The sequence below is a fragment of the Talpa europaea genome (assembly GCF_964194135.1).
Source record: "Talpa europaea genome assembly, chromosome: 4".
Classification (NCBI taxonomy): Eukaryota; Metazoa; Chordata; class Mammalia; order Eulipotyphla; family Talpidae; genus Talpa; species Talpa europaea.
Window position 1 is genome coordinate 66,198,986 of NC_140070.1, and position 15,572 is coordinate 66,214,557.

General features: G+C 33.8%; 1 protein-coding gene across 1 annotated transcript in view; it reads right to left on the reverse strand.

Moving 5' to 3' along the window:
• Positions 1-1,316: 1,316 nt before the first annotated feature.
• BCHE (butyrylcholinesterase) overlaps positions 1,317-15,572 on the reverse strand; it is a gene marked incomplete at its 3' end in the record, with an annotated part of 77,470 nt that continues 63,214 nt past the window's right edge. The window contains exons 2-3 of the mRNA XM_084232389.1: positions 12,676-12,842; positions 1,317-1,441 (exon numbers count right to left, since the gene is read on the reverse strand). Of these exons, the coding sequence (XP_084088515.1) occupies positions 1,317-1,441; positions 12,676-12,842 (292 nt within the window). The remainder of the gene's footprint in view (positions 1,442-12,675; positions 12,843-15,572) is intronic.

Genomic DNA, 15,572 nt, shown 5'->3' on the forward strand with positions numbered 1-15,572 from the left:
AGGTGCTAGTGATCCTTTCCATCCCCGCAGTTCCCATAGACATACCAGCCAACATGCCAAAGATCCCCTGCCTTCTGGCGGAATTGTTTGTCCAAGTCTATCAGCTTTATATTTGAGTTACCACTGGGTGAGTTACAAATGATAGACAGGGGTCCTCTTTTTTCCCTTATGAGTCTGCCACCTCAGGTGTAGTGGTCTGGTCCTTGCATGCTGTCACCTTCTCCACACAAGGTCCCATAGCATCAATTTGTCCTGCAGCTACAGATCTTGTCTCCCTCCTGTGCTCTTGCAGCATCTTTAGCTGTTCCTGCAGCTCAGGAGTATTCGTGTCCCCCAGCCTCACTCACCCCATGACCTCTGAGCTCTCTCTCTCCTCTCTGGCATTCTCTCTGTCTCCCTCACTCATAATCTTGATCTCCCCTTGCCTCGGAAGGATGCCACTCTCAACACCAGAAATGAGGAGCCACTTTCATCCCTTGTTTCTAGGTGTCTGTTTATATGCACGCCCTGTGCTCATTGGGCCCAGGGGTCCATAATCATAGGTTCCATGCCCTGTGGCCATACCTCTTGGCCATGGAATCCACTTGGAAACCTGGGGAATGCAAGACTGCAAGTGGTAGCCTTAGAGGCCAGCAGCAGAAGGGCAGAAATAAAAGCCTGATTTAACTCCATTTCCCCTACATATATTTTCAATGTACAGAACAGAAGTAATCATGTTATTTTCATTTTATCACTTGGTAGCAAGATTTTATTGTATCACAAGGGGTTTCCAAGTGACTTCACCTGTTATTTTACAATTCCATCTTCCTTTATACAAAGAAAGGGTCAAACATTCCCTGTGTGTGCTTTAATATCTCACATTGATATTAAATTCATAAATCAATAAGAGGAAATTTTGTAAATTATAATATACAGTGTTTCAAGAGCTAATTCATTTTCAAAATAGACTTTTAAAAGTGGCAATGAAATCAATGAAATACATATGCAACTAAAAATACAATGCAGATACATTTTAGGAGAAATGATTACTTAAAGTTATTCAGGAAAGAGAAAGTGCGAAGCTGTAAAGTACATAATATACATATAATTAATTGTCAAACATTGGTTGTGAAACATAATCAAATATGTTCTAGTCATTTGGGTTTTGAAATGTTATGGACAATACCAAGCGAAAGATGTAAATAATCGGTATAATCCTTGTGGCATTTTTGTTTCTGCTATACAATAATTTTCTTACTAGGTGTGTAAAAGAGCCGATTATATTTTTTGCCTTTATCTAAGGAAAATGAACATTGTACAAAGGGTGAACCTATTAATTAGAGACCTGCACAACTTTCTTTCTTGCTAGCATAATCGTTAAATTGATTTTTCCAATCCATCATGTAATTGTTCCAGCGATGGAATCCTGCTTTCCACTCTCGTTCTGCTTCATCAGTATTTCCTATAAAACATGGGATAGATTGTATTAATCTAGATTTTAAACTCTTCTTATATCAATTGAAAAAATAATTTTGATTACAGATGCCATTTACCTCAAATACACTGCACTTCAATTTTTAATTTCTAATCAGTTCTCTCATTACCTAAAAATATTTTAATAAAAAAGCTTACACATTATAAGAAAATGCAAAAAATTTACACATGTGCAATATATAAAATGCAAAAATGAAACAACATAAATGCAAAAATAAATATATGTATATTGTCAAAATATGTTAATTACATATTTGCTTTGTTTTCTAACAAAATATAGATTATTATTATCTTTTCTGACCCCATTTATAACAAAGGTATTATTTAATGCATCTAGTTTACATACATAATTTACAGCAGAGTATTTTACTTGAAAAAATACCTATATGTGGGCCTCCCCGGTGCTGCAGCTGTTGAGCGCTGGGCTGCAAGGCTGCCCGCAGCCTCTGCAGAGCCAGTTGGATCCCAGTCCGCCTGAGAGGGTCCCACATGGCATGCAGACCTCTCCTGCCACGCCCACCACTCCCCTCAGCAGTGTACTTAGGTCCTTCTGCCTGCTCTGCTCCCCGCTCTGGCTCTGGTGAATTCTGTCACCCTCCCGTGCTTGACTGTACCCAGTGCTTGCATAAATAAATAAACAAACAAACAAATAAATAAATCTTTAAAAAAGATTAAAAAAAGAAAAAAAAACTTATATGTAAATACTAATTAATGCATAAGATAACTTGTTAATTGGCATCCTGTATAGATTTGTATTTGCCTAACAGGGTGGCTTCCAGGATAAGGGGATATTTCAGGTCCTCTGCCCCACCCAAGGAAGGGCGGAGCTAAGCAGGGAGAAAAAGCAAGCAGGAGGGGAGGAGACTGGAGGAAAAAAGCAAGAATGAAGGGGAGCCAGGAGACCTGGAGGCGGCACATGGAATATAGACATACATGAACAACCTGTGCTTGCTTCTAGGTTCAGGACTAGTTAAAACAGATGTGGGTGTGAAGCCTGTGGGGAGGTTAACAATGACAGCTTTTATCTTTATTTTGCTCCTTTTGTCCTGGATGCCTTGGTTCCCTTTTGCCCCTTTTCTGTGGATCCCCACCAGGTGCTTTAGACCATGGCAGACTTTTGGGCCTTGCTTTGGGCTAAATCTGTTTGGCTGGCCATTTACCAATGAGGGGATGGGTAACTTTGGGTGCTTGATTTGGAAACTTTGTTCTTCCCTTTTTCTGTATTACACACTGATGCCGGCGTGTGTAACAACTGCTGCCACTTTATCACGAGTTCTTGTCTCGTGAAACCGTAGAAAGGAATTCACAGACCCTTTGAAGTAAGTAAGCAGAGAGAGACAAATCTTGTCTTTAGAAGAAGAGTTTATTTAGGAAGAAAAGAGACAAAGAAGAAAGACTCCCAGGTATAAAGTACCTGGGAGGGGCCAAGATGAGCTGGTACGGGATATTACATTGGCAATATATACTTTCTCTCCCCCATTATGTTCAAATTTCACTCTCTCTCCCTGATTGGTTAACTCCCAGAGGGTCTCACACTTACTAAGTGGGGAAGTTTCACATTCCTTATCTAACAGCTTCTCTTTCCCCATTTGTTGCATCTTTATCTTTATGGCCCAGTCCTCTGGATGGGCATCCTTGCTTTAAAGTTAAACAGCTGCCCTTCTAAGTTGTCCATAAATTAAACCACTCTCCATTTCTCCAATCTCTGCCTCCCTTTACCACCTGAAGGAAACCAGGACTAGCATTAACAATGTTGTCCTTGGTCCTGGGATGTTTGTTTTTCCTAGTGGAATTGGTTACTTTCCCTTGGTTGTCCTTATCTCTGAAGCCTCCCTAAATTCTTCAAAGGTCCCCTTCTGCACTGTCCCTAAAACTGCCTAATAACCGTAGCTTGCCCTGTGTCTCAACACCAATGTTTCTAAAGTTCCTTTCCAGGGCCTCCCCTGGTGGCGCAGGGTTGAGCCCTGGGCTGCAAAGCTGCCCACAGCCTCTGCAGCACTGGCTCAATCCCCTGTCTCCAGCGAGGGTCCCACATGGCACGACAGGCCTCACCTGTTGCATCCACTGCTCCCCTCAGCAGTGCATTTCATCAGTCTGCCTGTTCTGTTCCCCGCTCTGGCTCTGGTGAATTCTCTCACCATCCCATGCTTCTGACTGTACCCAGTGCTTGTATAAATAAATAAATAAATCTAAAAAAAAAAAAAGTTCCTTTCCAAAAAGTGTCTCATGCACAGGATGATGTTTTGTCTTAATGCGGCAGAAGGCAAAATCTATTTAGAACCGTCGGGATTGGGGGTTCTGGAATGTCCTTTTCCCTACCCTATAAAATTTATACTGTTTCAAAATATTTTAATTTCAAACAATGCTTATTCATTTAAAGCAGTTTACTAAGGCTATTATATGAAAGGAGTTTATTAAATTCTTTGCAAATTAGAATGACTAACAACCTTTGCTTTCCAGCATTTTACAGAGTTTATGTTTCACAGAAGAGTGTTTAATCCAGAAATAATGTGAAGCAATGAACTAGAAAGGTATATGTGTTATAAAAAACATGAAATCTTGATTTATTAGGAAGCATACTACATTAAACACAGTAAAGATTGGAAACAATGGCGATTCTTAATTAAAAGTCTTTAAAATAATGCTCAAACATTGTAGATTCCCTAGTTTGTAATCTCAACCAAGTGAAAGATTTTAACTGAATTTAAAATTGTTAAATACTTCAACGTATATTTTGCATGAATTCACAGGTCCTTCTGAAAGATACCTGTACCAAACTATATCTGCACATGCTCACTGGTGTCTGAATTCCTTCAAGTCTACTGAGGAGAGTAATATTAATCATTATTACTGAGTGTAAATATTCTTTATGAGAAAGATATAAGGAATAAAAGAGGAAATGAAACTGAAAAGTTGGCAGTAAATTTAAACATCAGTGAGCAGAACCTATCAATTACTGGAGTTATGCTTTTTTTAATATTTATTTATTTCTGCAAACAAGAACTGGGGTGTACCCTAGAGGTGTGGGGGAGTTAGAGGTTTCACCAGAAAGAGTGAAGAGCTGAAAAGGCAAATATACTGAAATACAGTTCGAGGGGAGCAGCGGGCAAGACAGGAGATGTCTGCTGGGTCATGTGGGTTAGCTCCCTGGCCAGCCTGGGATCCAGCTGCAGTGGCTGGCTATAGCTTGAGAGTACTGTCTTTAACTCCTGCACCACTAGTGAGGTCCTGGAGTTATGCTTTTTTCAAATAATTTATTTGGACCTTAGAACCATTTTTAGAAGAAGGGACACTGATTTGTAGAAAGATTTTTTTTTTTGATAACTAATATTTTCTATTCATCTTTATATTTACTCTTCCAGTAGCACTATTTTGTTGCCTTGAACTCTGTGAACATAATAAAAAAAAAAAAGATTACTGAACTATATGATGCTCTAATTTATTGTATGAAAAAAAAAAAGGTCTGAATCAGGGCACTGATATTCTCAAGATTTTATGTAAAGGGTACTAACTGTAGTTCCCTCAATAATGTTTATACTCTATTAGTTATATGAAAATGTATCTTTTTTTCTGAAAGATTTATTTTATGTATATAAAAGCTAGGCCAGAAGTACAAGGGGTGGGGGTGTTGGGAGTATTCACTGGAGACAGAATGGGGAGCAAAACAGTTGGATTGACTTAAATACACTGCTGAGGGGAGCAGTGCAAGAGACAAGAGAAGTCTGCTGTGCTGTGTGGGTTAGCTCCCTGGTCAGGGATAGAACTCATGCTGCATGGGATGGCTATAATTTGATAGTGCTGAGACTTCACCACTTGCATCACCAGGAAGGTCCAAAAATGTATGTTTTTCATTAATTTTATTAATAATGGAATGCATGCCAACTGTCCTCACCTTAAAAATTCAATTGCACTGCATTGAAGAACTACATGTGAATTAGCATAGAAAAAAAGTAACAGCAAAAAGCAAATATGTAGCACAAATATAAATTTAGAAAAATAATGACACACTATAAATAGTAGGCATGGTAAAAATAAAAGCCAAAATTTAATTGGTAAATAGTTATATATAAGGTTTAAAAATCCTCAATATTGATAAAACTTATAACTATGATTTTTTCCTAAAAACAAGCACATAAATTATATTAAAATATTACTCAAATTATAAAGATATATTCAGAGAACACATTTATTGCTTCAGATCTTAACTCATTTTTAAAATAAAAATAGATCAGTAAGTAATAAATAAGGTTATTAAATAACCCTGTCATGTAGCTAGTAATACTTTAGACAATTTTAAAATATTTAACCTTAATGGAAGATATTTTATCTTTGGTAAAGAAAAATTTTTCAAAAGATTTGTTGTATTAACCCACACACCCAAATAAAATCATTAAATTTGAATTTGTAGAACAGAAAACTGTATATTTTTAAAAGTAATATTTATGTCAAATTTTAAAATGATTAAATAAACATGTAAGTTAAGGTTTGTATAATAATTGTGATAGTTTTTTTTAGCATTTAAAACAAGCATCTAACAGTAGATAGATAAAGAAAAATTTCTCAAAAATAATTCTCTGAATGGCATGGAAAAGCAAACTTGCAAGTTAAAAAAACAAAAACAAGGTATGTGAATTTATGGGACACTTTCAAATTTGCATTTAGAGGCAAATTTGAGTGTTAAATGCATTCATGTTGATACAAAAAATAAATTTTAGAATAATTTAAAAATGATAAATAAAAGAAGACAGCATATTTCTGACACAAGAAAGCAAACAAATATTAAATGCAAATTTGGATTTGAAAAATTTGCAATAGAAACAATTTTAGTGTTAAATACTTATACAGAGAAACAAAAATGCAATTTTTGAGTCATTTTTAAAGGATAAAGTAAATATAAATATGATACATATAAATGCAATAAATATAAGGGAAGTTAGCATATTCTTAATATAAACAAACTGACAGACAAAAACAGCTGTTTGAATAAAGGGTACTTCCTTGGAAATGAAGATTATGTCGATATGATATAATAGAAATTTGGACATAAGGTAGAAAAACTCTTACAACAATAAAAACTAGTAAATATATAAATCAATTACGAGAACAGGTCATTTCTCATTTAAAAATTAAATGACTTTACTTTAAATAAAATTAACTAAATGACTTTACTTAAAATAAATTTTAAATCCTTTACTATCACAGACAAACTTAATCTCATATCCCTGCTTATGAGTTTTTTCTACTTTGCCTTCATGTTCAAACTCAAAGCAGGTATCTTTTCCTCTCCACAGTGCTGTGTACCATGCCTCTTTTATTTCCCTGTATGTTAGCAGACCTTATCCTATGTAGCTAACCTTTTGAAACTCTAACTTCTAGCACAGCTCCTGGCACAGGGTAGCAGAGAATGGACTTGTAAACATTAATCAAATTAATTGATTAAAAAATGGAAGAGAAAAATCATATTTCTACCAGGACTCTTGTTGTACATTTGATGACATATTTCTAAAAACCTTTTTCATAGATTACATTTTTTACTACCTTAGGAAAAATAATCTGCTTAAAATAAATATCCAGTTGCTTAGATGTTTTCTTCCTGTTTTATAAATATTTTCCTGGGTAAATGATGTTATGATATTTCTGTTTTATTTTGATTTATAAATATTTCACAGCTTTAATTTATTAAATTTTCAAAATATAGGTTTTAAAAACTTACCCCTATAGAAAGATCTTATTCATGTTGGCTTTAAGCGAAAACATTAAGTGATATTTTTGGGGAATTTTAAAAATATATATAAATCTTGTACTATATATTCAATTATATTTTGTAGTCTGCATGAAAATAAATTGTTTTAAAAATGTAAAGAATCAATATCTAGGTATATATGAATACATTTAAATCCTGAAAATTATTTTTTTCTAAAAGTATATTGCCTAATGGAAGAGTAGTAAATATCAAAATAATATCCCATACACAGAAAATATTAATAATTTCAATAATATATAGATTACTTAGTTTAACTTATCTCCTATCATCTTGGATAATCCTTGAAAAAAGGATAGGTCATTATATTTGGCTAACAATTTTAGTATACATTTTTATGGCATATTAATAGTAGTTAAGTTAATATGAGGTACTAAATATAAATATGAATAATTCAATACATGTACACTTTTATACATATGATATATTAATTTCATAATGATATTTATTGAGATATTATTGACATACACTATTGTACATTAGAAAGATTTAATAGATGTATGTATTGCCAAATTATTAGCTAATATCTGTAAGCTCACAGTTACAAATTTTTTCTTGTGATGAGAACATATAATTACTATTATTCAGCTTCATATGCAATATATTAAATCAATGCATTTTTAATTATAGTTTGCCTAAGTGAGTTAAACACTTTAAACTTATTTCATGGTGCACAAATTATTTTAGATAATATACGGAGACAGTCTACTTTGTATGTGTGTGGTTTTTAGGGAAAAACCACATGATGATTTTGATGATTCACAGGGAAAAGAGGAAGGACTAGCTATGGAAGACTATACATGACGCAAATAATGAGTCCAACAGGAATAAATAAACTAAGTGAGTAGAGATTTGGCTTTCTATAGGATAAAGGATGGGAGTGTAAGAGATATGATGCTGGAAAAAGCATGGTGAATTTCAGGAAGGGAAAAAATAGTCCTGATGACTGGAATAGTGAGAATTAGGAGAAGTGAAGTCAAAATGAAATCAAGGTCAAAGGGTGAGGTATTCGTACAAGATATCAAGAGCTTTGTAGGTAATTCTGAAGATGTGAGCTTTTTTTCAAGAGATGGGTGGAAACCAATTTGAGATCTTGAGAATTTGAGAAGCACTGAGTTTTCAAAAATATTCTCTGGCTACCTGATCTGAAATTTTTCTGGAAAGAAATATTAATAGTAATTTAATATAGTGTTCCCTTCTGCTGCTTGGCTAAAAACTGTTTTTTTCAACTTCAGCTTATATAACAATCATGTTAATCATTAGAATCTCTTTCCCCTACAGTCTTACTTCATATTGAGTAAAGTAGAAGTGATTGGAATTATTTCCAATATTTCATCTGATGTGAAGTAGGGTTTTCAGAATGGAGAGTATGAGGGAGAAATATTAAAGCTGATGGGTATATGATACATATATGGATAAAAATTGATCACAAAAGAACAAACAATCCAAATAAGAACACATTAGAACCAGGAGGAATTGAGAGAAGTCTTTCAGATTTACAGTGCTCTAATTTTGCGCAAGAAAACCTGACATTAGTTTATTCTTTCATTTTGAGGCTAAGACATAACTTACATTTTAATATCAGTTTCACAGCTGTTTAGTAGGTCAAGTGACTGGCCATGATTTGGAAGTTTTCACAGCTATTAGTTTGGCAAGATCCTATTCTTCATCAATTACACACCACTGGTTGAATCCATGGTGTACTAGTCATGTGTTCCTCAACAACACTGGAAAATATGCACTGCAGTTTAGAGCTAAGTTAAAGTTGGGAAACATGACATTTTCTTCACTTCTGTCTTTAAAACTAAAATGTGGCTATCTATTTACAATTGTGATTTATAGACCTATTTCTTTTGTAGTTAACACAGTACTGCAGTATGAAATAAAGACCATCAATAAAGGTTTTTGAATGACATGGGTTGAAATTCCAGCTTGACAATTTGTATTAGTGACATACAATAAACTATTTTCTTTTCAAATTATTTTCCAACTGTAAATGGGGTTAATAATCTCTATTTTTCAGTACTACTACAAAGATAGATGAACTGGTGTTTACATTATGAAATCAAGCCCTATACACCTATTGGGAGTTCCACTAATGAATTTACTTACCTATTTACAAGAATTTATTGCTTACTTTGTTCTTTATTGAATTCATACACAGCCATCAATAAAAGAGTAGTTCATAAACATAAATGACAGTTTTTCAGGATTTTTATGATATTTGTTTTTCATATATTGTATCATTTGAGGAAAAAAGTAGTCAAAGCTTTGTTCAGTATGGAAAGAGTAATCAGAATAAGGCTTATTTATTTATTTTGGTCTTGTCAGTTGAAAAAGAGTGGATAGTTTTGTTCTTTTTTTTCTTTTTTTTTTTCCCAACCATAGTTGAATCTATTTAGTCAAGCCTGAGAAACTAAGAGAGAGCACAGGAAACACAATTCAAGTTGATAATGTAGGTAAAATTAGAAGAGATTAAATTGATATTGAGTTGTGCTGAGCATCATATTAAAACAACGTATTTTATGTACTTGGGCAATCTTCTCTGTCTCTTTTATTGCTTATTTCCCTTTTTGTTGACCAGTTATTAGGGGGTGCATAATTCTTTACACAGTAGTTCACAAACTGACAAGTTTTCATGTGAAAATTTTAAGCGTGTGGTAAATGCTTTGTGAAGACTTTGTGTCTTTTTAAAGTGATTATCACTTGACCAATACCTTTTGTTTGCTTTATTTTGCTTTTATAGAGAACTAGAATACTCAGGCATATTAAAATAACAAAATCAGTTTTATTTTTCTCCGCCAAACCAATGTTCCATTTTATCAGCTTTGATTACCAGTCTTGCTGATTAGCAAATAGCACCAAATCATTCTCCTAAGTGACCAATCCATATCTAAGTTTGTAAAGTTTTATGTGATCTTTTCTAGTTTTGGCTACCAATAATGTTTAATGATTTATTCAAAGGTCAAAAGAGAAATGATTAAAACAAATGTTTTTCTTTATTGGGAAGATGTGAAGGTCACAGATTTTTTTTCCCTTTAAATATATTTACTCTGACTTTTAGTGAAAATAAAATATTATGTCATTGATAATGAATTTGTCATTTTTCTTATGTTTATATTTCTGTTTTGATGTCATTATGAGATACTGAGCTTATATTCTTAGTGAAAAATCTGAATTTTAGAACATTCAAAATAAACATAATACCTTTCATTTTTTGCAGGTGTATGTATGAACAACATAAATGTGTGTTGAAATATAGTCTGACAGTTAAGTACCGGATTTATGTGTTAGAACAAGTCTTATGGAACATTTTATTTTAGAGCTCATTGCTCAAATGCAAAATACTGCTTAATGATTTGGATTTCCATCTTGAGTGAGGCAAACACTTTCTTTTAAGAAATACAACTAGTAATTACTCTTTGAAATCTTTTTTTATTTGTAGCTCTTCCTTCATAAAAATCTTGCCCAGGTCATCTGAATAACAGCACTTTTCAAGTCACTGAAATCTTTTGCAGTTACAGAACTTGAAAAGTATAAGGTAGTAAGAAAATGTGTTCTTAATGTTGTTAGTCCCCCTACACTATTTATTTGTGAAACTTAAAAATGAATAATTCAAATGGGTTATTTGTTCAAATGGAATTTTTCATTAGTTATGGATAAATTTTCTGAAAAAAATGGTGCTAAACTAAAAATTATATTTCCAAGACATATTAAACTATACCATAGAATGGAAATATACCATCGTAAAGTATGATATGTCCATAGAGCTCATTGTTTTGATAAAACTAGAAAGTGATTTACATTGCATAGGAAGGACTAGCAGCTAGCCCCAAACTTATGCTTTTACTGTTTATTCATCCTGCTATATGGTCTTTGAGTATTTAGAGATACAGATTTTGAAGTACAGCTTCAAAAACTGCTCCTATCAGATTTTATTTTACCAACAACTAAATTAAAATATTCCACATGCACTTGAACTAGACCAACTCAGTTTGGTTTAAAATAAATGAGTCTTTTAAAATAATCACACATTCCTCTTACTTTCTCTATAACTATGACCCTCTCATTTAAAAATATTTTAAGTAAAGATCAATATTGTGCAGTCTGTGATACTTAAATGGTCCCTCTGTTTGTCTTTTGGCAGAAAAAACACATTACCTCATTGTTATTCACACCCAGAGGACACAAAGGCAGCACTGTAGCTCTGCCAAGGGATGCAGAAGCCCATCTCTGGACATATATTATGTCACAGAACATTTGGTAATACACAGAGCACTGTTATATCAGAAACATCTCCTAAGCAGATGGAGAACATAATTAAAAAATTTTGGTGAGTAATATCTGATAATCAAAATGTGTATTAAACAATCAAATATAGCTCAGAGATGACCATTCTTGCTTGAAATCAAAATCCTAAACTCTTAGCAACAAAATAAAAATAACCACTATATTCTGACACCTAATACATAGTAGCCTGAAAATTATAGTGTTATAGTGAACAGAATGATAAAATCCAAATGATCTGGTCAGACTGTTTCTTATGATTGAATGTCATGTAACTTTTTTTAAAAAATTTATTTATTTATACAAAAACTGGGGCACAGGCCAGAGGTGCGGGAGTGTGAGAGGATTCACCAGAGACAGAGCAGGGGGCAGAACAGGCGGATCGACTGAAACACACTGCTGAGGGGAGCAGTGGGCAAGACAGGAGAGGTCTGCCATGCCATATGGGTATCTCCATGACTGGCCGGGAATCAAACCTGCACTGCAGAGGCTGCAAACTGCCTCACATTGCTGTGCTCAACACCTTGCACCACCCAGGAGGCCCAAAGGTCATGCACTTTTATATGAGAAATAAAAATATGGAATTAGATTTGAGGAGTCACATGGATCATGAAGAGTTAGGCATTTTAAAACAAGTGATTTTTCTCAGAGAAGATGTGATCATTAGAGCTGATCATTTAAATATAATCAATCAACTATTATCTTACTAGTACTTTAAAATAATATAGTAATCTGGAACAGGTTACTTAGTATTGATTACATAAGCTCAAACAATCACTTTCTGAAAGTTAGCTAAATTATTGTTTATTGTTTCATGCAATATAATGTCTGTTCTTAGATAATATTTCCATACTCAAAATATTGAGAAATATTTTTTTTAATATATAAGTTCTGCTGGTGTTTTCCTCCTTAGAAACCAAGGGTTCTAGTATTTAAAAATACATGAGTTTTCTTGCTCATATCATTCATTTTCAAAACCTATCTAACTTTATTGGAAGAAATTTGTTAAAAAATAACATACTAATTTAAATTCATTAATTATATAGACACAAATACAAATTTTAACATCATCTTCATGTCTTGGATGTCTACATTTCCCTTAATTTACATAATCCACAATCAACTGACTAAGCTATAACTAAAAAGTCACATACCTGTTATTTCTAGCACTTTGGGAAAAAACAGTGTCCAGAATCGGCATTGTTGACGACGTAATTTTGTGTGTACTCCTGGTAATTCTGCATTCAAGGTTAAATATTTTTGTTCACTGCTCTTGAAGACGGGCCATCTTGAGTTATTGCTCTGGGTCCCATCCGGATTTCTAATAAATAAATAAACAAACAAACAAATAAATAGTAAAATTTTGTGATTTTTGTTTAATCAGTATTACACAAACGATCTATTAATAAGAGATTTTAAAAATTAGAAAATACGGATGTGTTTTGATGCTGTCAAACCTAGGTTTTCAGAACCTAGAAGCTCTAGAGCTGTTAGTAAAAATTACAGAAATTAAATTTTAAAGAGCATACATTTCTGTTTAACATACAGAAAGGGGGAAATAATTTATATCAATAATGCTAATGTTTTCTTTAATTTAAACATGCTCTAAGGGGCAATGCTTCTTCTATTTCATCTTCTTCCATTATCCCAAACTGAATCTTTTTACAATGAACATTGGACAATATCTCTTGAATCAATATCATTCTATTTTTTTCCTTATCATTAATGCCTGAGTTTGGGATTGATTATACATCTATTTATTATTAAATTCTCATTAATCTAGAAACAACTTTGAATCTCACTTTAAGTTGATCTTACATTCCTTAATATCTGCACATTGTTTAAAACTTTATCAGTAATTCCCAGTAGATTCAGATAAAACTGAATGAACATGGCTCCACATATTGTCATATTAATTTTCAGATACATTTTATAAGCCAACTAACAAGGATTAAGGAAATTTCCTTAGTGAGTCTCTATTTTATTTCATATTCCCTCCTTTAACCTGCTACTAATTCTACTTAGAAATCCTTCATCCCCCCAAAAAGCTCACACACAAAATTCTTCATCATTTGGGTAATTTCTATGTATTAACTCTAGCAGCAGAACTACAAGATTTTTTTTTTACTCAAAACTTGTGGACTCAGTAGAATTTGGAAAGAGAAGCAAGCATTCTTCCAACCTGGTTACAGGAGCAGAGTTGTATCAAGAACTCATATTCAACAAGCAACAAAAATTCTTATGTTATGATCAAAGCATATATTTGAGCAGGAATTTAAGCACAAATATCTTTCTGAGCAACTAGTCTTTTGTTTTGGAATTCCATGACTTAATAGGAATTATTAATAGCCAGAGTTATTCAACCTATATCATAACAAGATTGAAACCCCCTGCTTTAGAGTATTATTTGAGAGAAGTCATGAAGAAAATTTCTCCAGATCACAGATGGAACACTTGTCTAGGTGAATTATATTGTCTTTTTCCTTTCTCTTAACACATTAGAAAATAACAAGTGCAGCTGCCAGAGGCTGTATATTAAACCATGAGAACCATTGGTCTGATTCAGTACAACAGTTCTTATGTTACTAAATTGCCCGCTTTCCTTCCAATTCCACTCTAATTAACTTATGGCATCATTTTAACCGCACATTCATTCATGGCTTCTGTAAATGGTGACTTAAACAGAGCTGACTTGTACTTGAGTTCAAGAGCAAGACACTAATGGCACTGCCAGTGTTCATTTAACAAACTTTGTGCTATGAAATAACTCATGACATTCCAAATTGTAATTCAGAGGTAATAAAATGTCTTTGCCTATGGAAGCAGATATAGTTTTCAAAAAGTGATTGAAATAGTTATTGAAGAGATGGTGCATTTTACACTATAACTTGAAGAAATCTCCAAATAATTTAAAACTTAAGAGATATAATCTCTCCTATATGTATCATTTATAAACTTTGTGATATACAACATGATCTGCACATAAATATTTCTGAAATACTACTTAATTTTAACATATAAAGTAAAATAAGATGCACTTAAACATCTTGACATTATGTTTTTTCAAAAATAGTCTGTCTTATGTCACAAAATATGATTTCAAAGTACTAATACCAAAAAAAAACATAAAATAGGAAGATTTTTGCTCTAATTTTAGCGTTAAATTATTTTCTACTTTTAGTGTTAACTTCTACAGAAGTTAACTGTTTTTTAAGATTTATTTTATATATTTATACATTCACCAGAGACCGAGTAGGGAACAGAACAGTGGATCTACTGAAATACACTGTTAAGGGGAGCAGCTGGCGAGACAGGAGTGGTCTGTTGTACCATGAGGGTCAACTCCCTGGCTGGGGCTTGAACTCATGCTGCAGTGCCTGACAATAGCTTGGCAGCACTGAGACTTTGACCCCTGCACCACCAGGGAGGCCCCAGAAGTTATCTTATGGTCATTCATTAATCTTTTTTTTTTAAGATTTATTTATTTATTTATTTATTTATTTATTTATTTATTTATTTATTTATACAAGAACCAGGGTACAGGCCAGATGCAAGGGAGGGTGAGAGGATTCACCAGAGACAGGGCGGGGAACAGAACAGCCAGGCTGACTAAATACACTGGTGAGGGGAGCAGTGGGCGTGACAGGAGAGGTCTGGCGCACCATGTGGGACCCTTGCCGGCCGGCCGGGATAGAACCGGTGCTGCAGAGGCTGAGAACAGCTTCACACTGTGGCTCTCAACCCCCTGTGCCACCAGGGGAGGCCCCATTCATCAATCTTTGACTCCTATGTATATTGAAAAGTTTAAGAAACAATTTGTTTAGGCAAATATAAAAAAGAGAGAGTATTTTATTTCTTTGTGTTTTTTTTAAAGGTTTATTTATTCATGCATACAAGAACCATGGTAGAGGCCAGAGGCACAGGAGGGTGACAGGATTCACCAGAGAAAGAGCAGGGAACAGAACAGGCAGACTGACCAAAATACACCACTGAGGGGAGCAGAAGTGATACAGGAGAGGTCTGCCACACCATATGAGTATCTCCCAGGCTG